Below are 27294 nucleotides of genomic sequence, written 5' to 3'. Positions count from 1 at the left end.
GACAGTGTCACCAGCAGAGCACCCCCACACCATCCCATGTCCTCCTCTATGCTTCAAAGTTCTTGAAATGTTCCGTATTGACTGACCTTCATGTCTTAAAGTAATGATGGACTGTCATTTCTCTTTGCTTATTTGAGCTGTTCTTGCCATAATATGGACCTGGTATTTTACCAAATAGGGCTATCTTCTGTGTACCACCTCCACCTTGTCACAACACAACTGATTGGCTCAAATTCATTAAGAAGGAAAGACATTCCACAAATGTACTTTTAACAAGACACACCTGTTAATTGACATGCATTCCAAGTGACTACCTCACGAAGCTGGTTGAGATAATGCCAAGAGTGTGCAAAGCTGTCATCAAGGCAAAGGGTGGCTACTTTGAAGAATCTCATTTGTTTAACACTTTTTTGGTTACTACCATAACATAGTTTTGATGTCTTTACTATTATTCTACAATGTAGAAAATAGTAAAAATAAAGAAAAACCCTTGAATGAGTAGGTGTGTCCAAACTTTTGACAGGTTCTGTAACAGAGTGCCATCACACTGGCAAAAGATAGCCGTACACACAAAATAACAGTAGCACAGTGTGCTCTCTCTCTTTCTATCTCTCTCTCTCTCTCGTACACACACACACACACACACACACACACACACACACACACACACACACACACACACACACACACACACACACACACACACACACACACACACACACACACACAGGGCCGTGCTGTTGTGTTTCCTGGAAATTCATAATACGGAGAAGCGATCAAAAGCTTTCATTTATAATTAATGCGCATGTGCTTTCTACAGTCACAACACAAGTGATATTGGGCAAAGTATACAATGCAGGGGAATATTGACTTCCAGTATTATCTAAAAGGTGAGGTTTGTCTGTGACAGCAGCATGTACTATCAGGTCCCTGAGGGGATGAGCTGGCCCCTAGAACACAGGGCCAAACCGCTGAGAGGAGTGAACTATGTTGGCTCTAGTGGAAAAGTACATGCAAGGCCTTTAGCTGGCTGCTGGGGAGGAAGAGGGGGGTCTATTTGAACCTGAGGTCTGGACGTGATGTTCTGCAGCAGCCACTCACAGCCCCCTCATTACCATACACAGCCAGGCATACATTCACATGTTTACCGAGAGTCATTGAGTGTATAATGGTGTCTATTTCAAGAGAGAGGATGTTGGAGTGCCAATCGCTCTCTCTCTCTCTCTCTCTTCTCATTATGTGTCAGGCCTGACAGTCGGGATATTTTCATGAATACGAAGAACAAATACAATATGTAATTTTTATTGCCTGCTTTGATATTTAGGAGTGCGGAGGACAACAACACGTCTAAACTGTTTATGACCCGTTTATTCATTCACTATCTTTGCCCGGAACTTGTACTGCAGTACTGAGAAATTGTGTCAAAGACCCAAACATTTTCTCCAAAAGAAGCCATGAAGTTTGTATCTTAATCTGTTTTCAGGTGGAGAAGGATTCGATTTTCATAATATGTGCAATATGCAAGAAATTGGCAAATAGGGACAAAGCATTATTTCTGTCACACTGGCATGTGCACGAAACCCAATATCTGTGGCTTGTCTTTGAATATCAAGTGTCTTGAAGGAGAAAAGTACTAAACAACGCCTGAAGTTGTGTAATGTGTTTTGATACAACCATGAAGGTAAGCAGTTGGTCCTGTAATAACTCTTAGATTTCTATTTACACCCACTCTTCTGATTGCAGGAGAAAAGTTAATCTCCTCCCTGACTTGTGGGCTCACCGCCCCATATGCTTATCAGTGTATGTGAGCAATTCCACTTCAGCTGGCCTATTTCCATTTTAAACATCCTTTACAGGTGTGTATGATTTCAAAGTGTTGCCTTTTGGAATGGTGAGAAAACCAGAGTGACCCCCGTGCCAATAACGGCCCGGTAATCACTTTAAATGTGTTTTATTGACAGCTTTTCACAGACCAGAGCCACAATAATCTGTCCTCCTCCATCCATCTCATTCCAAGCTGTTATTTTTGGAACCAGGATCCTGCCTTTGGATTAGTAGGTGTGCAGGGTATTTCCTTTGTGTGCATGTGTGTGTGTGTGTGCGTGCGTGCGTGTGCGTGCGTGTGCGTGTCGTTTGAAAGAGAGACAACAGTTTGAAAATATTGCATTTGTCCTTCTTGCGTGCAGGGATTTAAATGGTCTGAATTGAATTTGGTGCTGCAGCAGTTGCTTAAAAGAAGATATGGGGATATAGATACCCGCTCAAAATCTGCCTCCCATGAGTGAAAACCAACAGCTCTTGTGTACAGTCAAATGAATCAAAATGGTACCCTGAAATATGCTTAGGCAAGAGCACAACCTGATCCAGTTCAGTACTGTGGTGTCCATGTCTGTCTGCATTACACCCCTGCAAAGGCAGAGGACAAAGGGACAAAGGGACAAAACATCCCAGACCTTGTGCCACTAAGACTTACTGTACGACAAACTAACAATTGAGGATGAAAACTCTATTCTCTTCCCAATGGCTACTACGGCTTCGAAAAAGTTCGCTTATTGACTGCATAGATACAGTGTCCTAACTAGTTCACTTATTGAGTGCATAGATACAGTGTCCTAACTAGTTCACTTATTGACTGCATAGATACAGTGTCCTAACTAGTTCACTGTCCTAACTAGTTCACTTATTGACTGCATAGATACAGTGTCCTAACTAGTTCACTTATTGACTGCATAGATACAGAGTCCTAACTGACTTTCAAGAGGCTTGGACTGTAATATTGCTTTGGTTACAGGTTGGATGGATGGTGACCAGGGTTCTTCAGTATAGTGTGTGATAACTGCTGTTTACTGTACCAGAGCAATAACAGCAGCTATCACTTGACCTGTATCAAATTCCTCACGTTTCTATCTCCGATAATGGTAAATAGTAATACGTTACTTTGTTCTCCACTCAGGTGAATGATGGATTTAATTTTAAAGTATTCATTTAACGTTTTAATTAATGGATTTTGATGAATTGTAAGCATTAATTCATGGGACATGTCATTTGGAGACTACGGCACATTTTGCAAAGGTGTGAGACAGGTTACATTATTAAAGGGTGTAATTCAGCGCTGGAGCATCTGTTTTGGCAGCATGTTTAAACCCTTGTGAGAGACGCTGGAGACTAGGATTCCAGTACAGTATCTCTTTTCCACCGTTGTTTTTATGCATGATCATCACTATTTCTTGCAGGCGTAAGGCTGTCATGCCTGTCTCCAGCCGTCTTCCAGGGCTGTGTGCGTCTCCGCTCCCAGCCAATGATGAGACTCCCCACGAGGATAATGACGTCTAGGAGCGCTTCCCAATAGATGTCCCGTGTTTAATCCCACCCAGCACTCAGTCACGAGGCACGCCGCAGAGTAAGCCTCAGCTCCGTCAACAGCACCACCATATCCGGAGCTGTCACACCAACATGGTACCTGTGTGACAACTATTGTAATATTTCAATCAAACACTTTGTTCGGAGTGTTCGTTGTACAGTTCTAAGAGACCCACCTCCATTAACTACTGTATAAGAAGCAGTGCTTGACCTGGGCAGAACCTCCTATTTTCTACTGCTTGTGCTCCGGTTGCTCCTACAGAATATTAGCTCAAAAGTATCGTGGAGCTCCTGCATCTAAATATAAACAGTACCGGCACCCAAAATGAGTACCGGCACCTATTTCAGTCCAAATCAAGCAATGAAAGAAGCACAACACAAAGTAGAATATCTTTGACAATGTACTTTCTGTATTCTTTATCAAGATATCATCTAGAAAATTAAAGTAGATTAAATAATGGTGAGTAATTGCAGTGTATTGCCACACAATATAAAGGCTGATGATTCATAGCCAGCTATACAGAACAAAACTTTTCATATCATTTAGTTACATACCAAATGGAACAGCTTACCTATAGTATATTCATATATGCAAATAAACTTAAATGACGGTACAAACATAGAGGCCTGTGTGCAAAAGGTGATGTGAGTCCCACTAGATCAAACCCGCCTGTCACGCCCTGACCATAGAGAGCCCTTGTTTCTCTATGGTATAGTAGGTCAGGGCGTGACTGGGGGTGTTCTATGTTGTTTATTTCTATGTTGTGTTCTAGTTTCTTTTTCTATGTTGGAGTTTTTGTATGATTCCCAATTAGTGGCAGCTGGTAATCGTTGTCTCTAATTGGGGATCATATTTAAGTAGCTGTTTTTCCCACCTGTGTTTGTGGGATATTATTTTGTATTTTGTGCATTTGCACCACGTAGTCATGTTTCGTTATTAGTTTATTGATTTATTGTTTTGTTCTTGCTAAGTTTCACTTTATAATAAAGATGTGAAATGCTACTCACGCTGCGCCTTGGTCCAATCATTACGACGATCGTGACACCGCCTGAGTTTTCTGTGGCAGTAGTTACGAGTGCCAGAGGACTTCATTTGCATCACCACAGTCAGTGAAGTGAGTCCGCCAACACCTTCAATTATGAAACAATTAGCATTCATAAGTTTGCTTGTGAAAAGCTGTAAGATTGAATTGCAGTTAGTCATCCTCTGAATGAATTCATGAAGCGCTTCCTATTCGCTATGCTCCACGGGGCTAATTTTCATCTGCTGGCTCATCCCTGCTCTCTCTGGGACGGTGTCAGTTGTACTCACAGACACCAAAAGGTCATAAATTAGCAATAAGGACCATTGAAGTAGACAAGTTGTTACGCTTCAACCCGGTGATACTTTCAAGAGGAGCTTTAAAAAAAAACAGTTTTGCATATAAATATATTCATAGATGGTATTTATTTCATTTCTGCCCATCAAAAGGGAAAGGTGGAGAATAAGTTCCCATGCTCACCTCTTTTTATGAATGGCCCTAAATATATGGAGCAATTGTTTGTGTTTGAAAAGCAAATGTTTCACATTAGTTGTGTGTTGGAAATAGCCAGTGGACAAGAGTACCTGATCATCAGCATCATAATAATCATGCTGTGTGTGAAAGTGTTTCGGTATCATCAACTGACACAACTTTAAACATCATCAAAGTGTCACAATGTGAAACCTGTGCGTCTACGTCACTCTGGCCTAGCAGCAGCGCTAAAGCCCTCGTAGCTGTTTTGTGTAATATAATGGTGTTGACCCTAATGGCTGTGGGCCTCACTATTGAGTTATTATTTTTATGCAAGCACTAAGCTCCCAGACTCTTTCATAACACTGTCAGCACAGCGCGCCCAACTCTCAGAAAAAATTTAGGAGAGAAGTGATATTTTATTCACTCGTGGCAGAGTACAATTCATAATACGGCTCGACTGATTCCCAGTTTTAATTAAAAACTAGCCTTAGTGCCGGTGGTAACATCCTGATTTATTAAGACCCAACCTCATCCACACAAGACTGAGTCCACAGTGGGTGAGGGGGTGGGGAGAAGGTGGTGGGCAAAATGCCTAGGAGGGGGGAAAGTGATTTGTTTCACACAGCAAGGTGGTACAGTAGGCAGGCAGTGTGTGTGGTAACATTTCATTACAGAGTTGCTTTGGCAAGTTTGTTTTAAAAAATAATAGTATGGGAAAAAATGATATGCAGTGTATATATAACAGACACTATTGGAGAATGGCCAGTGCAGCAAATTTCACATGAATTGATGGAATTTGCTTCGGTCTGGCAGTAATGTTAGGTTTATGTCACCCTCCCATTTAAATCACAGCTACAACGGAATCCCTTGATGCAGAGAGATTTTAATTAAAAACGGTGAGAGAGAGAGAGTGTGCTGGCAAGAGAGGGAGGCAGATTGAATGAAAGAGAGAAAGTTATAAAGATAGAGAGGCAGGACCAAAGTTAGATCAGAGCTGTGATACACATAAGGGACAGAAGAAAATAAGAGAGGGAACAGTGTGGAAAAGGGAATGGTGGCAGGACAGAGGAGAAAGACTAAAAATGCGTATTCAGGGGTAAAATGAAACTAGGAAAAGTTTAAAGTACAGTGAGGGAAAAAAGTATTTGATCCCCTGCTGATTTTGTACGTTTGCCCACTGACAAAGAAATGATCAGTCTATAATTTTAATGTTAGGTTTATTTGAACAGTGAGAGACAGAATAACAACAAAAAAATCCAGAAAAACGCATGTCAAAAATTTTATAAATAGATTTTTTCCCCATTCTGCTCACAGTACAGGTCAGATGTTTTACCGTGTGTGTGTGTGTGTGTGTGTGTGTGTGTGTGTGTGTGTGTGTGTGTGTGTGTGTGTGTGTGTGTGTGTGTGTGTGTGTGTGTGTGTGTGTGTGTGTGGCAACTGCGCCTTTCCTCTATTTTCATTCCCCCTTGTCTTCTCCACATCTCCCTTCCTTAGTCACTCTCACTGAGTGATTCTTTAAGGTTTGGCACACACTGGCGATGCAGACCACAGCCAAACACACAGCCATAAACAAGCACACACAGACAAAAACACCCACACTTTGACTGATGCATACGTATACAATGCAATAATCAATTTATGTACACTATATAATGCCCTTACCTTAGGTAATGAACATGTAGAAACACACTCACACACTACCCCAGCCAGTCATCTTTAACCATACTGCCTTCTCAATTACACATCCTTTACCTTGGACAAATGGACACAAACACGGTATCTACTGTAGATCAGGGCTTGGTAGCTCGTGCCCTAAGGAGCCATGGGGGATTCTGTTCCTCGTATCCCCGACTTCATAAGACACATCAATTCTCCTCCTCAACGAAGCCCAATCAATGGCAGCAACATGAAAGGTGGCTGATCGGCCCGCCCCCCAGGGGCTGGTCCTCTAGCATGCAGCCGGCCTCCTCAGTAAACCCAGGGGCTGGTCCTCTAGCATGCAGCCGGCCTCCTCAGTAAACCCAGGGGCTGGTCCTCTAGCATGCAGCCGGCCTCCTCAGTAAACCCAGGGGCTGGTCCTCTAGCATGCAGCCGGCCTCCTCAGTAAACCCAGGGGCTGGTCCTCTAGCATGCAGCCGGCCTCCTCAGTAAACCCAGGGGCTGGTCCTCTAGCACGCAGCCGGCCTCCTCAGTAAACCCAGGGGCTGGTCCTCTAGCACGCAGCCGGCCTCCTCAGTAAACCCAGGGGCTGGTCCTCTAGCACGCAGCCGGCCTCCTCAGTAAACCCAGGGGCTGGTCCTCTAGCACGCAGCCGGCCTCCTCAGTAAACCCAGGGGCTGGTCCTCTAGCACGCAGCCGGCCTCCTCAGTAAACCCAGGGGCTGGTCCTCTAGCATGCAGCCGGCCTCCTCAGTAAACCCAGGGGCTGGTCCTCTAGCATGCAGCCGGCCTCCTCAGTAAACCCAGGGGCTGGTCCTCTAGCACGCAGCCGGGCTCCTCAGTAAACCCAGGGGCTGGTCCTCTAGCATGCAGCCGGCCTCCTCAGTAAACCCAGGGGCTGGTCCTCTAGCACGCAGCCGGCCTCCTCAGTAAACCCAGGGGCTGGTCCTCTAGCACGCAGCCGGGCTCCTCAGTAAACCCAGGGGCTGGTCCTCTAGCATGCAGCCGGGCCTCCTCAGTAAACCCAGGGGCTGGTCCTCTAGCACGCAGCCGGGCTCCTCAGTAAACCCAGGGGCTGGTCCTCTAGCACGCAGCCGGCCTCCTCAGATACTGACTCAGCTCTGGGAGGGCAGGGGGAGCTGGAGCCAACCACCACCAGGAATGAGCCCTCTCCTCAGTAAACCCAGGGTAACCCTTTAATTGGACATCATACATGTACATTTGAATGAAAGTAGGATAGCAGGGTGTCAATACTGAAACGTTTCTTACTTTATGTCTAATGCATGCTTTTGTATGGCCTAGTTAGATAGTGTCAATTGACCTTTAAGAACTTTTAGAGGGTATATGGTGCCAACTCTTATATAAATCATCATTAGGCTTCAGCCATATTTCGTTCACCTGTGAAAAGCTTTAAGATGTTTTGAACATTTTCTAGTGGCTTTACGCGTTTGTTTCTCTAGAGCCACTGATCACATCCATCCACAACTCTCCCTCATGTCTTCACATTGGTCTTGACTGATGTTTATCACGGTCGACACGATGCAATATACCACGTCTTTCTTGTCCTGGAGGTTTGAGCCAGAAGAGGCCATCTATCCCACACTCACAGTGTGTGTCCATTGATCTTAAATAACTGGATGGGTAGAAGGATCATTAGGCTAGTGCTATGGTGGTAGCTATCTAGTCCACCTTCTCTCTACTCCTTGAGCCACAAAACACACTCTCTCTCACACTTAATGAGTGTGCCATCAGGGTCTGGCGGTGTGAACGTATCAGGGTCTGGCGGTGTGAACGTATCAGGGTCTGGCGGTGTGAACGTATCAGGGTCTGGCTGTGTGAACGTATCAGGGTCTGGCGGTGTGAATGTATCAGGGTCTGGCAGTGTGAAGGTATCAGGGTCTGGCTGTGTGAATGTATCAGGGTCTGGCAGTGTGAACGTATCAGGGTCTGGCTATCCGGTGTGAACGTATCAGGGGTCTGGCTGGCGGTGTGAACGTATCAGGGTCTGGCGGTGTGAACGTATCAGGGTCTGGCGGTGTGAACGTATCAGGGTCTGGCGGTGTGAACGTATCAGGGTCTGGCGGTGTGAACGTATCAGGGTCTGGCGGTGTGAACGTATCAGGGTCTGACGGTGGGAACGTATCAGGGTCTGACGGTGGGAACGTATCAGGGTCTGACGGTGGGAACGTATCAGGGTCTGACGGTGTGAACGTATCAGGGTCTGCCGGTGTGACCGTATCAGGGTCTGGCGGTGTGAACGTATCAGGGTCTGGCGGTGTGAACGTATCAGGGTCTGGCGGTGTGAACGTATCAGGGTCTGGCGGTGGGAACGTATCAGGGTCTGCCGGTGTGAACGTATCAGGGTCTGTCTGACGGTGTGAACGTATCAGGGTCTGGCGGTGTGAATGTATCAGGGTCTGGCGGTGTGAACGTATCAGGGTCTGTCTGACGGTGTGAACGTATCAGGGTCTGCCGGTGTGAACGTATCAGGGTCTGGCGGTGGGAACGTATCAGGGTCTGGCGGTATGAACGTATCAGGGTCTGGCGGTATGAACGTATCAGGGTCTGGCGGTGTGAACGTATCAGGGTCTGGCGATGTGAACGTATCAGGGTCTGGCGGTGTGAACGTATCAGGGTCTGGCGGTGTGAACGTATCAGGGTCTGGCGGTGTGAACGTATCAGGGTCTGGCGGTATGAACGTATCAGGGTCTGGCGGTGTGAATGTATCAGGGTCTGCCGGTGTGAACGTATCAGGGTCTGGCGGTGTGAATGTATCAGGGTCTGGCGGTGTGAACGTATCAGGGTCTGGCGGTGTGAACGTATCAGGGTCTGGCGGTGTGAACATATCAGGGTCTGGCTGCCGGCATGAACGTATCAGGGTCTGGCGGTGTGAATGTATCAGGGTCTGGCGGTGTGAACGTATCATGGTCTGGCGGTATGAACGTATCAGGGTCTGGCGGTGTGAACGTATCAGGGTCTGGCGGTGTGAACGTATCAGGGTCTGGCGGTGTGAACGTATCAGGGTCAGGCTGCCGGTGTGAATGTATCAGGGTCTGGTGGTGTGAACGTATCAGGGTCTGCCGGTGTGAACGTATCAGGGTCTGGCGGTGTGAACGTATCAGGGTCTGGCGGTGTGAACGTATCAAGGTCTGCCGGTGTGAACGTATCAGGGTCTGCCGGTGTGAACGTATCAGGGTCTGGCGGTGTGATCGTATCAGGGTCTGGCTGCCGGTGTGAATGTATCGGGGTCTGGCAGTGTGAACGTATCAGGGTCTGCCGGTGTGAACGTATCAGGGTCTGGCGGTGTGAACGTACGGGTCGGCGGGGACGCGGGTCTGGCGGTGTGAACGTATCAGGGTCTGCCGGTGTGAACTTATCAGGGTCTGCCGGTGTGAACGTATCAGGGTCTGGCGGTGTGAACGTATCAGGGTCTGTCTGGCGGTGTGAACGTATCAGGGTCTGTCTGGCGGTGTGAACGTGGCCTAATTGTCTCAGCATTCGAGGTGGTGAATATTTGTGGTTGTGGCTTCATTTAGCACCCCATCGTCTTCCTATAGGAGCTTTATTTACAGTTTGTGTTCTCCACCCCCTCCGCCCTCATACCTCCCTCACTGCACCACCTCCCAGCTCTCCTCTCAGCCACCATCTTTAATTCAAACACCCCCCCCCCCCCTTTGCCCCCCACCATTCCTCTCTTGTCATGGTTAATTAATTGCCAAGCTGTTCACTGCCGATGCCAACTGTAACATAGACAAACACTGATACGTTAATACCCACATACATTCATGCTCGCCGACTCTCCTGACAGAAAACTCCCTTGGTCCAGTATTGGAAGATGTTACAGGACAATAATGGAGATGTTATACAGTGCCTTCAGAATTCACAGCCCTACAAATTCTAACATTAGTAAAAATAAAATATATTTAAAAAAGACTAATAAAACACTAATATATCTTGACTAGATAAGTATTCAACCCCCTGAGTTAATACATGTTAGAATCACATTTGGCAGTGATTACAGCTTTGTCTTTCTGGGTAAGTTCTTAAGAGCTTTACACACCTGGATTGTGCAACATTTTCCCATTATTCTTTTCAAAATTCTTTAAGCTCTGTCAAATTGGTTGTTGATCATTGCTAGACAACCATTTTCAGGCAAATTTAAGTCAAAACTGTAACTCAGCCACTCAGGAACATTCACAGTCTTCTTGGTAAGCAACTCCAGTGTAGATTTGGCCTTGGGTTTTAGGTTATTATCCTGCTGAAAGGTGCATTCATCACCCAGTGTCTGGTGGAAAGCAGACTTAACAAGGTTTTCCTCTAGGATTTTGCCTGTTCTTAGCTCCATTCCATTTATTTTTTATCCTGAAAAAGTCCCCAGTCCTTAACAATTACAAGCAAATCCATAACATGATGCATTCACCACTATGCTTGAAAATATGGAGAGTGGTACTCAGTAATGTATTATTTTGGATTTGGCCCAAACATAACACTTTGTATTATGGACAAAAGGTTCATTGCTTTGCCGCATGTTATGCAGTATTACTTTAGTGCCTTGTTGCCAACAGTTTTGGAATATTTTTATTCTGTACAGGCTTTCTTCACTCTGTAAATTAGGTTAGTATTGTAGAGTAACTACTGTACAATGTTGTTAATCCATCCTCAGTTTTCTCCTATCACAGCCATTCAACTCTGTAACTGTTTTTAAGTCACCATTGGCCTCGTTTTCCTGAGCGGTTTCCTTCCTCTCCGGCAACTGAGTTAGAAAGGACATCTGTATCTTTGTAGTGACTGGGTATATTATTGATACATCATTCAAAGTGTAATTAGTAACTTCACCATGCTCAAAGTGATATTCAATGTCTGTTTTTTTTTACCCATCTACCAATAGGTGCCCTTCTTTGTGAGGCATTGGAAAACCTCCCTCATCTTTGTGGTTCACTGCTCGACTGAGGGACCTTACAGATAATTGTGTGTGGGGTACAGAGATGAAGTAGTCATTCAAAAATCATGTTAAACACTATTATTGCACACAGAGTGAGTCCATGCAATTTATTATGACTTGTTAAGTATTTTGGCTTAGTTATTGACTTAAGACATTTCAGCTTTTCATTTTTTATTAATTAGTAAAAATGTTGAAAAACATAATTCCGCTTTGACATGATGAGGTATTGTGTGCAAGCCAGTGACCAAAAAATCGAAATGTAATACACTTTAAAATCAGGCTGTAAAATAGCACAATGTGGAAAAAGTCAAAGGGTGTGAAGTGAGCACCGTCTGTATTTATCAAGGGGGAGGTGCGTCCCAGAAACTATGTTGCAGGTAATCCACATTACCTGGCAGTTTAACTTTGTTGAATTTGGGACACTTTGCACTGAGGTGTTTAAGCAGCCACTGTGTTTGAAATGTATCGCTTGTATGGCTGAGTGGCGGTTGAGAAGAGATTCAAAATAAGTTCTGACAATTATTCAGTTTGCTTCCCAGATAGAAAAAAGTCAGGAGGGGGAAATCTAAATTAAATACTGAAAATATTGCATGTATTCAACCCGGGGTTTGAAACTCAGTTGCGTTGCAGTTAAGCAGCGGATGTGACTAAATAGAAAATGACAAGAGAAACTGAGTGTTCCCTATAATACAGTGGTTAGACTAAATCTGTGCAAATGAATCTGTGGGAGGGTGACATCCACAGAGCAAAGCGGTGGTGCTGTACTTTTATAATCCAACCTTGATAAACAATATTCATTAGCTCTCAACTATGTTTGGCTTCAGTAATCAATGAGAGTTACACGTGAAATTGATTGAATACATGCAATTATTTACACCAGAGTGCTTTAAATTATGATGTTGTGCTGCATTGGCTGTTCTCAGATATTATAGTGTCACACACTTTGACGAGCGTGTTGAGATTGAACCCCCCTGTTTTCAATTCTACTCGATGCTGGTTACAGTGTGGCAACTTCTATACAACGTAACATCCTTGGGCGTGTCATTGTTTCATCAAGACATCGCTCCCTCTCCCTAATATAGGTCAGAGAGAGGCTCAACCAGTTATTCCTCTCAGTGGTAAATATATGTCTGCAGTGCCCAACACTCACAGCTCTTTGCTGCCACATTTCACAGATCTTGACAGTAACTGGATGGTAATCTCTCAGGGGAGAATTAGGTTCCTATTGGCAGTTGTGCTAGGAAAACTCCTGGGGGCAATTTTCCCTAACACAGTCTAATCAATAACTTCTAATATTATCTACTAGTCACATCAATCCTTCTGATTCCTTAGGGTGGCAGGGGTTGCTGGCTGGCGAGGTTACTCAAGCAAAGTGTCCATTAACTATGACATTTCAATACCAGTGGGAAGAGAGGCTGGACTATGGCAGTGTTAGCCTCTCAGAAAAACCTGCACTTCAGGATAGACAAGGGTCACTCACTTGGTATATTTGTACCGTACCTTTCATGATTGGGACATCACAAACGGGCTTTTATGAATGTAAGTGTTTTGCTTGGTGGATATGGCAACCTTATAATGTATCAGAACACAGAGTAATGTACAAAATACTGTATGTAGACTATTGCATCTAGGAAAAGAGCCTATTGCTTTGATAGGATGAATTAAACCCCAGTCCATCTCAAAGCTTTAATTTCTACCCAGAGACCACTGCCTCTGTAGTTAAGCAAAGGTAAAAATGTTGAATAACATTACTTTCACATTCGTAAGATTTATGACCGTAGAAAATGCTACGGTAATCCTATACAGCAAATATAGAACTTGTCCTGGCATTTTCAAACAGAGTGTTCTTATAAAGCTATGGTTAGTCTGTGAACATTCATATTAATGCATCATGCAGGTTCCACACAGGTTGTGAAGCTTAACGTTTTTGTTACTTCAGATACGTATGGGACATTTGAATAAAACGAACTCCCTGTGGCTCAAGTTACGTGCAGCAAGGCCTGGATTTGTATGTCTAGCACCACAACATCATTGCTGAGTTGATATATAGAGATATCTGAAGATGCCGACCTACATCAGCATTGTACAGCAAAATGAGAAGAAAACATTCCTAACACATAAAAACACCACAGCCTTTGGGTGGAGAGGAAAATGGGTTCAGTAAGTCGGAAGTTTACATACACTTAGGTTGGAGTCATTAAAACTCGTTTTTCAACCACTCAACAAATTTCTTCTTAACAAACCATAGCTTTGGCAAGTCGGTTAGGACATCTACTTTGTGCATGACACATTTTTCCAACAATTGTTTACAGACAGATTATTTCACTTATAATTCACTGTATCACAATTCCAGTGGGTTAGAAGTTTACATACACTAAGTTGACTGTGCCTTTAAACAGCTTGGAAAATTCCAGAAAATAATGTTATGGCTTTAGAAGTTTCTGATAGGCTAATTTACATCATTTGAGTCAATTGGAGGTGTACCTGTGGATGTATTTCAAGGCCTACCTTCAAACTCAGTGTCTCTTGCTTGACATCATGGGAAAATCAAAAGAAATCAGCCAAGACATCAGAAAAAGTATTGTAGACCTCCACAAGTCTGGTTCATGCTTGGGAGTAATTTCCAAACGCCTGAAGGTACCACGTTCATCTGTACAAACAATAGTACGCAAGTATAAACACCATGGGACCACACAGCCGTCATACCGCTCAGGAAGGAGACACGTTCTGTCTCCTAGAGATGAATGCACTTTGGTGCGAAAAGTGCAAATCAATCCCAGAACAACAGCAAAGGTCCCTCTGAAGATGCTGAAGGAAACAGGCACAAAAGTATCTATATCCACAGTAAAACAAGTCCTATATTGACATAACCTGAAAGGCCGCTCAGCAAGGAAGAAGCCACTGCTCCAATACCACAATAAAAAATCCAGACTACGGTTTGCAACTGCACATGGGGACAAAGATCATACTTTTTGGAGAAATATCCTCTGGTCTGAAGTAACAAAAATAGAACTGTTTGGCCATAATGACCATCATTATGTTTGGAGGAAAAAGGGGGAGGCTTGCAAGCTGAAAGAACACCATCCCAACCGTGAAGCACGGGGTGGCAGCATCATGTTGTGGGGGGTGCTTTGCTGCAGGAGGGACTGGTGCACTTCACAAAATAGATGGCTTCATGGGGAAGGAAAATTATGTGTATATATTGAAGCAACATCTCTAGACATCAGTCACGAAGTTAAAGCTTGGTCGCAAATGGGTCTTTCAAATGGACAATGACCCCAAGCATACTTCCAAAGTTGTGGCAAAATGGCTTAAGGACAACAAAGTCAAGGTATTGGAGTGGCCATCACAAAATCCTGACCTCAATCCCACAGAAAATATGTGGGCAGAACTGAAAAACGAGTGCGAGCAAGAAGGCCTACAAACCTGACTCAGTTACACCAGCTCTGTCAGAAGGAATGAGCCAAAATTCACCCAACTTATTGTGGGAAGCTTGTGGAAGTCTAACCAAAACGTTTGACCCAAGTTAAACAATTTAAAGGCAATGCTACCAAATACTAATTTAGTGTATGTAAACTTCTGACCCACTGGGAATGTGATGAAAGAAATAAAAGCTGAAAGAAATCATTCTCTCTACTATTATTCTGACATTTCACATTCTTAAAATAAAGTGGTGATCCTAACTGACCTAAGACAGGGAATTTTTTTACAAGGATTAAATGTCAGGAATTGTAAAAAAAAACGGAGTTTAAATGTGTTTGTCTAAGGTGTATGTAAACTTCTGACTTCAACTGTACAACTGTTCAAAGCGATCGATGTACATGTAGGTATCCATAGATACATACAGCAACTGGAGCATCAACATACACCTCGGAAGTCTCGACACGGCAGTATCCAAAGAAGTGCCTGAAGGTAACAGATGTCACCAAAGCAAATGTTGGAATACAATGCTCAGCTAATGATTGGGTCTCGAGGCAGTTTTCCAGGTGACTTATGTTCCTCTGTGGAGACAAGGATGAGTGAAGGTGTATTGATTCCTGTTGACAGTTCAGTCAGTTCTATGCTCAGCCTGACACGTGTCAGGTCAATCTAAAAAGGTGATTCTGGTAGATCCAATTAATATTCATTTATAGCATTACCTCCACAATAAAGCCTATTAAAGCCAATAGTTTCCATATAATTCTACAATAGCCACTACATTCTTCAATAATTGGATATTAGCCAGATTGATGTTGAATATATTCTACAGATCCTAACCCAGAAAGACTACACAGCAATCATCTGTTTTTATATGTCCCCGAATAGTCACAAATAGGCCTACAATATTGGAATAGTATTGTTGCTGATCCAATACACACCACACCATACTCTCACAAGCCATCAAACACAAGCAACATACACCCAATAGCCATTCTATTCCCTACTCTACTATATCTAGGCCTATGTACATCTACAGAAACTTGAAGAATAGTCTTAGTCTCTTTACTATCCTTCCCTCCTAACTAACTCTCAGGATCTCAATTTTGCCTCCTTTTATGGATAAGTTGAAAGAAAAATTCTCTCTCTCTATTCAGCAAAGAGGGTAAAGCAGTATAAAACACTAGAGCAGGTGTGAAGATATTGTCAAGATACATAACTCCATGTGTAGTAAGTCTTACTCATCCTTTAATCTTTTAATTAGGTTTTATGGTGAGGGGGAGGGCAGAGTGTGCTTATTTTAGAATATTTCAGACTATTTTCAAGATCAAAGGTTGTAGCTGTATTGTATTGTATATGCCACTGCATGTCTACCTCTGACATGTGTTGGGATCCATGCTTGTATGTGCTGCTCGAGTGTCTATTTTTAAACCGCTTTGATGACTTAGTAAAAGAAAACACCATTTTAAAAGGTTTCCTTTCTACCAGTTCAAATAGCAATCTATTATCTTGCTCTCCATCTGCTTCAGGACCATTCTCTCCATCAGTCAAAAGAAAAATGACTAACGCAAGAGCCAAGCCACAGAGCACTGAAACATAACTGTGCATGGCAATGATAAAGGCTAGAGTAATACAACAAAGAGAAGAAATCCAATTTGTAATAGGTATACATGAGCTATAGATAAGACCTAAAACAGATCTATGAACTAGAATTCTGATAGACCAATATCCTTATTCAAACCATTATTCTAAAATGTCCTGTTTAGTTTCTAAGCTTCATAAAAGATTAGAGAGAAAAAAAATGATTGATTTTAGGCCTAATAGCCTCATGTAGAAAAATATTGCTATTAAAAAGGCTTAAACACACTTGATGTAAAAGTCGGTGGAGTTGAAACGGAGTAGTGAAACGGATAATATTATTCAATAGTATTGCTGATCTAGTTATGTTCTATATCAATGCTAGGTCTAATAATGCGACATCAGCCGTTAGTAACACAGTATAGAGTGTTCCATGAACAGTAAAGAAGGCCGTTGTAAGGGCGGTGCTTTTCAGTTATAGTAGTAATAGTGTAATAGCATTTGTAGTGTGCTCACATCCAGAGCCCATAAGAGAATAATTTAGTTTCTCAGTCTCACACTCCATACAGTGGCTCAGTCTCTTGAAAGTCACGCCTGATTAACAGTGCACAGAGAAAAAGACGATAGGAGGGTGGAAAAGGGGGAGAGCGTACGTTCAAAGTCAAAATGATAGTGAGAGTCAGAGGATGCATATGAGAGAGGGAACGGGTATTGAGAGTGAGATGAGCTGAACGCATTGCAAAGGGGGAAATATGAAAAATATGATAATGGCTCTGGTTGATAATAGCTGTTTACGAGCCATTATTTACTGTTTCTGTATTCATATACGTAGCGAGCCCAATCTCAGTCGGACTTCAGGGAATAACAAATGTCTTCCTTCATCTTATCACACATACCAAAACACAGACACACATAGGCCTACATACAAAATCTGCACACAATCTACACACAAACAAGCACTCACAAATGGGCACACCCTTTTGCCACAAAATCTCATTCAACAAATCCTTTAATTGCTTGATCAATATCCGTAGAGCCATGCAAATGAAGCTAGTAGTCAATAGCGGCTGGGTCAGGTTGAATAACCAAGTATAGCTCACACACTGACGCAGTCCATCGATCAAAAAGCGCACCACGCTAAAATCCTGTGCCCCTTTCCACCACAAGGCCTGCAGGTCTCACGCTGCACCACTACCACCACAAACCATCTCCACATTGATATGTATATGCTGGAGATTACAGTTTTATGGGACACCAAAAATGTGTAAACTTGGAGATGTTGTAGAATTTGAGATGATGTTGTTGACTCATTTTCACAGACGAGCAGAAGAATATCAACACGAGACAAACTCTCATACATACAGTATCCCCAGTGTGTAAACTACAGTGGCTGACTAACACACACACAGGGATGAGCTGGGTTGTGTGGGTAGTTGCTGTAAGACAATGATAGTCTAAAAAAGGTCCATCAGTGTGTCCTACCTTGTGTATTGGCAGCCAAAATGTCATCCCTGCTTCTCAGAAGTAGCATGATGGTGTGGCCTGGGACTCCTCTCTCCCTCTCATAGCCTCAGACTGAGGGAGGGTGAACTGAGATGCACACACATGGAAAAAGACAAGAAAGAGATGCATCACAATAGCTTAATGAAAAACTTTAAAACAGCTCTGTCATTGAACTATAACACAGGAACCTGTTACATCTACAAACCAAGTAGCATTGAAGTATGTATTATATTATGACAGTTCATTTACATTTTAATGGCTATGATGATACTGTGCATGCAGGCCTGAATATCCAAAGACCGTGTGTAAATGGAAGGAAAAAGACCCAACACATCAATAAGGTATGAGACACATCAGATAATATGAGCCATATTTTTGGTCTTGGATTTTATTTCATACTACACTGATGTCTTGATATAATCATGTACATAGGCCTTTGAGATTGGCATCCTTGGGTTCTCAAGAGCTAGCCTAAGGGGGCTTACAGCTTCCCACTCTTGGGTTCTCAGCTGAAGGTACAGACCACAGCAGGGTCCATGTTAACTACAATCCCGATGCTCTGTTTAACGTTTGAAAACGTTAATAATCCTCGCTTGCGATACATTTTTGGAAACTTAAAGCCCTCTATTCTCAAATCAAAATAACTTCACAAATGCAAAATATACACTTACTGTACACTGTTTAAAGTGGTTTTAACACAGTTGCAGTCGACAGTAATTTTCAGTTACAACACTATTCTGACGTCCTTTTTCCGTTACACTGTCACGACTTCTGCCGAAGTCGTTGCCCCTCCTTGTTCGGGCGGTGCTAGGCGGTCGACGTCACCAGTCTTCTAGCCATCATTGATCCAGTTTTTCATTTTCCATTGGTTTTGTCTTGTCTTCCTACACACCTGGTTCCAATCCCATTCATTACATGTTGTGTATTTAACCCTCTGTTTCCCCTCATGTCCTTGTCAGAGATTGTTTGTTATGTGCTCGTGTTGTTGGATTGGTGCGCGACGGGTTATTGTACCCATGTTTATTTTATTATGTACTTTGGTTTTGGAGTTTGTATTTACTTTATTAAACTACTCCAGTTACACCAAGTTTGTTTCTCCTGCGCCTGACTTCCCTGCCACCTACACACGACGTGACATACACACAGGTGTTCAGAGACACTTCGATAGCTAATTAAAACAGGGGGTCGCCTCTGTCTTCCGTAAACAAGGGCTGTAACATGGAAATATGGCTGCCCTAACCCTATACATTGAAATGTTTTATTCATTTAGCAGACGCTCCTATACACAGCGATTTGCAGAAGCCATTAAGGTTAAGTGCCTTGCTCAAAGGGCACATTGACAGATGTTTCACCTAGTCGGCTCAGGGATTTGAACCAGCAACCTTTCGGTTACTGGCCCAACACTCTAAACCACAAGGCTACTTGCCACCCCTGTAAAGGTGTGTAGTAACTATTTTTTTATGTATTATTATTCTTTCTCACTGATGTGAAAGTTAAGTTCTAAATGTTTCCAAAACCGTATGGCAAGCGAGGCATAGTGACGTTCAGACAAAGCTTCAGGACAGCGTCGGAGCCTTTGCCTTGGGCGGCAGACAGGTTTATGTACAGACGGTATACAGTGCCTTCAGAAAGTATTCACCAGACTTTTTTCACATTTTGTTGTGTTACAAAGTGGGATTAAAATTGATTTAATTTTAATTTTTTGTCAATGATCTACACAAAATACTGTAGTCATTGTGGAGAAAAAATTCCAACGTTTGTAAAAAATGTATGAAACATAAAAAACGTAATATCTTGATTAGATAAGTATTCAATCCTCTGAATCAATACATGTTAGAATCCCCTTTGTCAGCAATTACAGCTGTGAATCTATCTGGGTAAATATGCCTGTCACTATTTATTTCAAAATTGTTCAAGCTCTGTCAAATTGGTTGTTGATCATTGCTAGATTTTCAAGCAGATTTACAATGCCTTTCGAAAGTATTCAGTACTTTGTTTTAGCACCTTTGGCAGCAATTACAGCCTTGATTCTTCTTAGGTATAAAACTTGTCACACCTGTATTTGGGGAGTTTGTCCCATTCTTCTCTGCAGATCCTCTCAACCTCTATCAGGTTGGATGGGGAGTGTCGCTGCACAGCTGTTTTCAGGTCTCTACAGAGATGTTTGATCGGGTGCAAGTCCGGTCTCTGGCTGGGCCACTCAAGGACATTCAGAGACTTGTCCCAAAGCCACTCCTGTGTTGTCTTGGCTGTGTGCTTAGGGTCATTGTCCTTCTGGAGCAGGTTTTCGTCAAGGATCTCTCTGTACTTTGCTCCGTTCATCTTTCCCTCGATCCTGACTAGTGTCCCAGTCCCTGCCACTGTAAAACATCCACACAGCATGATGCTGCCACCATACTTCATTGTAGGGATGGTGCCAGGTTTCCTCCAGATGTGACGCTTGGCATTCAGACCAAAGAGTTAAATCTTGGTTTCATCAGACCAGAGAATCTCATTTCTCATGGTCTGAGAGTCCTTTAAGTGCCTTTTGGCAAACACCAAGCGGGCTGCCATGTGCTTTTTACTGAGGAGTGGCTTCTGTCTGGCCACTCTACCATAAAGGCCTGATTGGTGGAGTGCTGCAGAGATGATTGTCCTTCTGGAAGATGCTTCCATCTCCACAGAGGAACTCTGGAGCTCTGTCAGAGTGACCATTGGGTTCTCCCCCGATGGCTCAGTTTGGAAGAGTCTTGGTGGTTCCAAATTTCTTCCATTTAAGAATGATGGAGGAACTCTTTGGCCTGAATGCCAAGCGTCACGTCTGGAGGAAACCTGGCACCATCCCTGTGGTGGCAACATCATACTGCGGGGATGTTTTTATGCGCCAGGGACTGGGAGTCTAGTCAGGAACGAGGGAAAGATGAACGGAGCAAAGTACAGAGAGATCCTTGATGAAAACCTGCTTCAGAGCTCTGACAACCTCAGACTGGGGCAAAGGTTCACCTTCCAACAGGACAATGACCCTAAGCACACAGCCAAGACAATGCAGGCGTTGCTTCGGGACAAGTCTATGAATGTTCTTGAGTGGCTCAGCCAGAGCCCAGAATTGAACCCGATCTAACATCTCTGTAGAGACCTGAAAATAGCTGTGCAGCGAGGATCTGCAGAGAAGAATGGGAGAAACTCCCCAAATACAAGTCTGCCAAGCTTGTAGCATCATACCCAAGAAGACTCGAGGCTGTAATCATTGGTTTTTCAACAAAGTACTGAGTAAATCAATTTAGATTATTTTTTTCATTTTACCCCCCCCCCCCCTACAAAACACTGTACATTGCACTGACCCCGGTCTGACCCTGGTTGTAAAGGTTAGACAACAATCTTTCCAAATGTACCATGCCCTTCTGAAGTTTAGAATGTACTGCTCTCCTGTTTTTTTATGTGTAATTGGCTCAGATTTCAAGTTTAGTTTACCTCCCTCCTGTCCGGCCTACTCTATAGCTTTTTCAGTGTTAAATTGAGAATATTAATCGACACATATTGGCCTCGATACCTCATGAGTTTATTAACGAATTTGGCAGAGCATGAACGGTGTGGAGAGATTCAAAATGAACCTTCCTTTGATTTATCTCCTCGCTAAATCCTAATCCTTTCTATCAGTTGATTGAGAATGTGGTTGGATTTTCGCGCCTCAAAACACTCAGTGGTTTCAGGGAAAACGGCACGAGCGCTAAATCCTCATTGGGTCAGAGTGTAAAGTGATTTTCAATGTAATTGCTCTCCAAAGCTCAACTTTTCTTATTTTCACCTTTTCTGCGATGCCGTATTTGTTTCTATAGAGTTTCCATCTGACTGCAGCGGATCTGTTATTGATGAACAAGGAATAGGGAGGATGGGAGAGGTTAGGAACACATTATAAATGGATGTGCAATCACACACATGGTGAATTTGGCAATAGGCTTCAGAGGTCCTAAATGTGATTCATGGGAACTTCGAGATAGGCATGTGCTTTCTTGCTGGGTCAGACAGACAGTGAATGAGAGCTTCCATTAGAACACTAGGCTCTTTATACCTAGTGTAGGTCCAAATTCCAGCAGGCACTCTGATTGGTGCTTGCAGACAACCACACCTGACGCTTCTCTAAACTGATGAGGCCAACAAATGATGCTGTTTCCCTTCAATACAAGCAATTATGTATTTTACCCAAATGTACTGTATGTACTAAACTGTCTCCATTCCCCCTTAGTACAGTAGGAGTGTAATGAATAACTTCTATTAATCCTAATTATAACCATGCATATCTCAAAATACCCTACAAGCAATTTCTCAATGAATGAAAGTGGATTTGTCTGTTCAAGGGCATGTTGCATAGGCCATACTTTAGGTAAATAAATTATTAATTAAATATGCTGATAAATAATGAACTATGTCTCTAGGGCAACAGATTGTAAGTTCTATATTTAATAGATTGATAGGCCTCACACAGACACATGCTGTACACAACATAGTCACAGTGACATACACTTAACACATGAACCAAGAGGGTGACCCTAAATGGAAACGTCAGAGAAAAATAATAGAGAAAGCTAACATCCAGCCACTATTTCTACCCATTAATACACACAAAATGGCATAAATGCTGAACACATTTTCCTGTAGTTATATCCTCTCTTACGTCGTTGTGTCAATACGACTCTTCTTAATCAGCTATGATGAATTATTAAACAGACTTTTTATAGCAGATCATGACCCATATTCTCCAGTCTTGGAGTGAATAAACTGCCAATAAATAGTCTCCTCGCCCCATATACTGTAGCTCCCTCCTATCACCAAGTGAGCAAGGCCAGTGTCTGATCCACAGATGCATTCAGTGGATTGAATGAGAGGGAGACTGACAGATTACTCCAAGTTTGAGATGGTTTCATAATCTTAGGGAAGAAGTAGGCCTAAGACATGGGTTAGGCCCTGTCTGTGTTAGACAGCATAGCGAGTGACAAAGATTAGGGGTGGTTGAATGGAGATTCTGAATGTTCACGGCCCCTGCTGTCTCCTGGCCTTGCTATTGAGTCAGCAATGACTGCAGCACGTACAGCATGACATGTAGAAGATGCAGGACAACATTGTCTTTTTGATGGTGGAGATCATATGCAAACTTGTATGTTTTATGATGAAACTCCAGCGTATTTAAATGGTTACATAAGTTAAACAATTTCAGAACGCATCCTGAATAATTCACATCCAGTGGTCCTGCAGTGCCAAATGGCATTTTAGAATATGTCCATTTATGGAAATAATAATATGCCATTTAGCAGACACTTTTAACTAAAGCGACTTACAGTCACGCATGCAAACATTTTACATACGGGTGGTCCCGGGGATCCAACTCACAGTCCTGGCGTTGCAAAGCCCCATGCTCTACCAACTGAGCTACAGAGGACCTGAATAAATTCAGGATATGCACAGACCACAGAAAGTCAACAGAATATGTGGAATTGAAGCCCAAGAGGACCAGTCCAACCATTTTAGGTACAACCACAACCACAATCTAAGGGAAGGGTGGGCTCATACAAACACATAACACGTTAACATATACTGTAACACTAGTAAAAACCATTGTATTCAATTCTATCAGTTTAATGATAATCAACTTTCTACCCATTGTTGTTGTTTTTTCCTTTTAGGAGACCCACAATTATCTTGTGGTTGAGCCCATAGTTACACATTGGCCAACCATCTAGCCTCATTGAGATGTTACTGACAGGTATGACAGACTACTTGGGCTTAAGGACCCATCTGCAGGTAGACTCTTACAGTCACATGTAGGGTCAAAATAGAGCGCACCATGGATAATGGCAAGCATTGCAAGACCAAGTCCCAGGTGGATTTGACACGTATGGACCTGTGACCTTGACCAATTCTCAGCACACAGTATAAATCCAAACCCTGTCAGCCAAATGATAGGAAAGTGAATTAGAGAAAAGGGGTCAAACACACAGGACATATGATGGATGGACAGGCGGGTGTGTTGCAGCAGACACACTGAGCTGAGGCTCTCAACTCAAAGCGGAAACAGACAACAAGGAAAAGTGCATAATACTGTACGTTGCATCACATTGACGTTTTCCTTTGAAATAATGATGTATTCACCGGATAAACTGCAGGGAGAGGAAGGCGGAAAGGGCAATGGACTCACTCTCGCTCTCTTACAGTGACACACACACACACTGTACATTAACCAAAGTGTCTAGAACTGCATTGGAGAGTGGGTGGGGAGAAGGTTTAAAGAGTACAGATACAGGCAAAGCAATAGAAGCTTGTTTATGAGGTATGGAGATGGGTCATTCCACCAATAAAGTGCCTTTTGGGTTCACGTAACAGGTTGACTTTAAAATGAGGGAAACTGGAAACATTAATCATGAGAAATAAATAATAATCTTCAGAAATGATTGATGATGGTGAAAACGTGGGGAAATGTATTGAATTGAACAGATGTATAGAATTGTCCACGTGGTCTATATTAAAGGGTACTTCATTTAATATAACAGGCTTTTAAAATGCAATATTGGTGCACAATTGAAGGTATCAAAGGGACTCAAAGGGCACTATTCGTGGAACGACCCAGATACAGATTATGTAGCCTAAATGTATAGAAAGACTGTGATAAGATCAGAGTTTTTGATTTTATGGACAGACTAACATCTATAAGACCTCAAACGAGGTGTTAAAGACTCAAGGAAAAAAATCTATAGATATGGTAGAATTTAGGGGAAATGGCTGATCTTCGATAATCCACCATTCAACTCGATCAATATCCACCTCTATCACACACACCGACACACTGTGATGCAATGCTATGTATGAAAGACTTGGAATATTTATGTTAACACCCACATTGAACGACAGAATGTGTGCACACATACCATTAATCAATGACAACACAATGAAGAGCAATAGAGATAGTTTGTGTGTAAGAGAGACAATGTACTCACCTAATTAACCCTTAATACTGAGTGATTGTAAATGTAATTGTGTTTGTAGATAGGAGAAATTGTAACAATCACAAATATATCACTAGAAGATAAAAGATGTTGAGTTCTTAATCCTTGATAGTAAAATCCCATTAAAATTCATTAGTAGAAAAAAGTATTAAAATCAGCTTTAGTCCATTCAGAAAAAAACACCAAAAAGTCCTGAATTTCAATTAACAGTTAATTAGAGGCTTTCATTTGGAGTCCAATCCGAGAGAGTAATTCCTCAGGAAAACAGCTACATCCAGAATGCATTTATCATTGTGAAGAATATTTAAAAAAAATTCCCATTCCCCAATATCTTCATATAATGTAGAGGAGAATCATAACATTCTACTTCAAGAACAAAAGGAAATATAAAGAGAGGTGGAGAGAGAATGAATTGTGGTTTGCTCTACTTATCTATGTCTATGTCTATTGCTGTATTAATACACTCTCTTTCCCTCTCACTCTCCCTCTCTCTCTCCCTCTCTCACTCTCACACCAAAAAGTCTGTTTTTTTGGTTAGTTTGCAATAAACCTAATTCCCTACAACCTTTTCACCACCCTGTCAACACTTTCCTTCTATTGCTAAACATTGTTCCAAAATAATTACACTAAATTACCTGCCCCTTAAAATATATCCCAGTAGTCCCAGTAATAACTCACAAAAATGATTCCCCATATAAGTAAACATAACTCTCAAATTATATCTGAAAAACAAAATTACCCTCTAACATATAGAACTTTAGGATATGTGAATAATTTTCTGATGGCAAATGAAAAAGATGGAGCAACAAATAAAGAAATGACTGGATAATTAAAAATGTGGGGGTGTAGGTGGAAAACAACGCTGGAATAGAGATGAATGGCGCTTAAAATGAGAGCGACAGATGAGAAAAGAATGAAAAAAAAATCCTCTGAAAGGTAAAGAATTGCAGCAAGGGTTTTAGTCCATTATCTTGGAGTGCTTGTGTGTCAGAGGGAGTGAGAGTGATAGGAGAGGGGGTGGGGGGTAGAGAGAGATGCATAAACAGGTGATAGACCAGTAGAATGAGAAACAAGTGAGTATTAAGCGCAGATCTACAGATAATGTTTGACAGTCTTCATCAGACAGCAGTGGTTTCATAAGAGGTGCAGGATGAGATGGGAACAGTATAATATATTGGTTTATTCCTTTTTTGCTAGATATGGAGTTTGCCTTGGGACCTTGCATTAGTCTCCTCCTGTGTGAGTAAAATGATTCAATATAAGGAAACGGAGGCAGTTACACATTTAATGGGAGAAGAAGAGACTGTTGTGCAATACTGTGAGAGAAAATGTGCTCCTCTGAGAAGAGAGAAAGGCGTTGCAGGATGAATCACTGTGGTTTTGATGGAGGTCAAAAGCAAAAAGGTGATGTTTGGGATGGAGAGAAAGAGCATAGGGGGATGGCATGTCATGAAAACAAGTACCAGCTGAATGATTTGATGAAAGAACCATTCCTCTACCAAGCCATACTGTGGATTAACGTGTGTGTGTGTGTGTGTGTGTGTGTGTTATGTGGATGCGTAACACACACAAACAGATTGAGACGGACACTAAACACTAAGAGACCTACCTATAAATATAAATAAGAATCCCCAAAATAGAGATGCAAAGGATTGTGGGAGAAGAAGAGGTACAAAATAGGAAAAGGTAAAAACATGAAAAAGGTAAAATAGTGTCATCAACCAGCTTGTCTTTTCTGGCGGAAAAATCTGGATAATTGAAACACTGGTGGATTCAAAAACTAGTCAAAGTTATGGGGTGGACAGTGAGTGGAGAAATGGGGGGAGGGGGAGCGTGGGTGACGGGGGAAAGATTGGGAGTTCTAGGAATGGTAAGGGAGGGGAGAATGGATAAGGAAATTAAAAAAGGAAGAAAAATAATCTCTTTCCTTCCTTTTCTCGTTCATAAATAGAAGAAATTGTAGACCAGGTAAATGGAGAAATAGATGAGGAGGCAGAGGATGGAGAGAGCAAGCAAATGAAAAGATAAAGCACCTCCCAGCAAGGCGATGAGGAAGAAGAAGAACAAAGAACGAAAGAAAAAAACAAATACTCCAGTAGCCTCCGTTTTTTCTTGTCTCTATGTGGAAGGGGGGAATGGCAGTTGCCAGTTATTCCCCCTCCCAGCTTATCTTCTTTCTTCTTTCAACAAAACAAGCCTTCCCATCCAGAAGAAAACATGTTATTTTCCTCTAGCTCTGGTCTAGTACATACCACTCACACAGGTTAGACATGTTGCAGAGGCTCATCAATATTGCTTACTGAAAAGACATGGGGCTATAAGACAAGCATTGCCTGCCTTACTGAACAGGCTATCTGTCCCCTCTC

The 27294-nt window shown here is 42.5% G+C and overlaps 1 protein-coding gene across 1 annotated transcript in view; it reads right to left on the bottom strand.

The window, feature by feature from the left end:
* Positions 1-27266, bottom strand: part of LOC106601208 (glutamate receptor ionotropic, NMDA 2B) — an 88616-nt gene extending 61350 nt beyond the window's left edge. The window contains exons 1-2 of the mRNA XM_082971418.1: positions 24920-27266; positions 17934-18041 (exon numbers count right to left, since the gene is read on the bottom strand). Of these exons, the coding sequence (XP_082827544.1) occupies positions 17934-17960 (27 nt within the window). The 5' untranslated portion in view covers positions 17961-18041; positions 24920-27266. The remainder of the gene's footprint in view (positions 1-17933; positions 18042-24919) is intronic.
* Between the last annotated feature and the right edge of the window lie 28 nt (positions 27267-27294).

The sequence above is a fragment of the Salmo salar genome, chromosome 03, assembly GCF_965601325.2.
Source record: "Salmo salar chromosome 03, fSalSal1, whole genome shotgun sequence".
Taxonomy (NCBI): Eukaryota; Metazoa; Chordata; class Actinopteri; order Salmoniformes; family Salmonidae; genus Salmo; species Salmo salar.
This window is presented reverse-complemented; position numbering and strand designations above follow the sequence as displayed.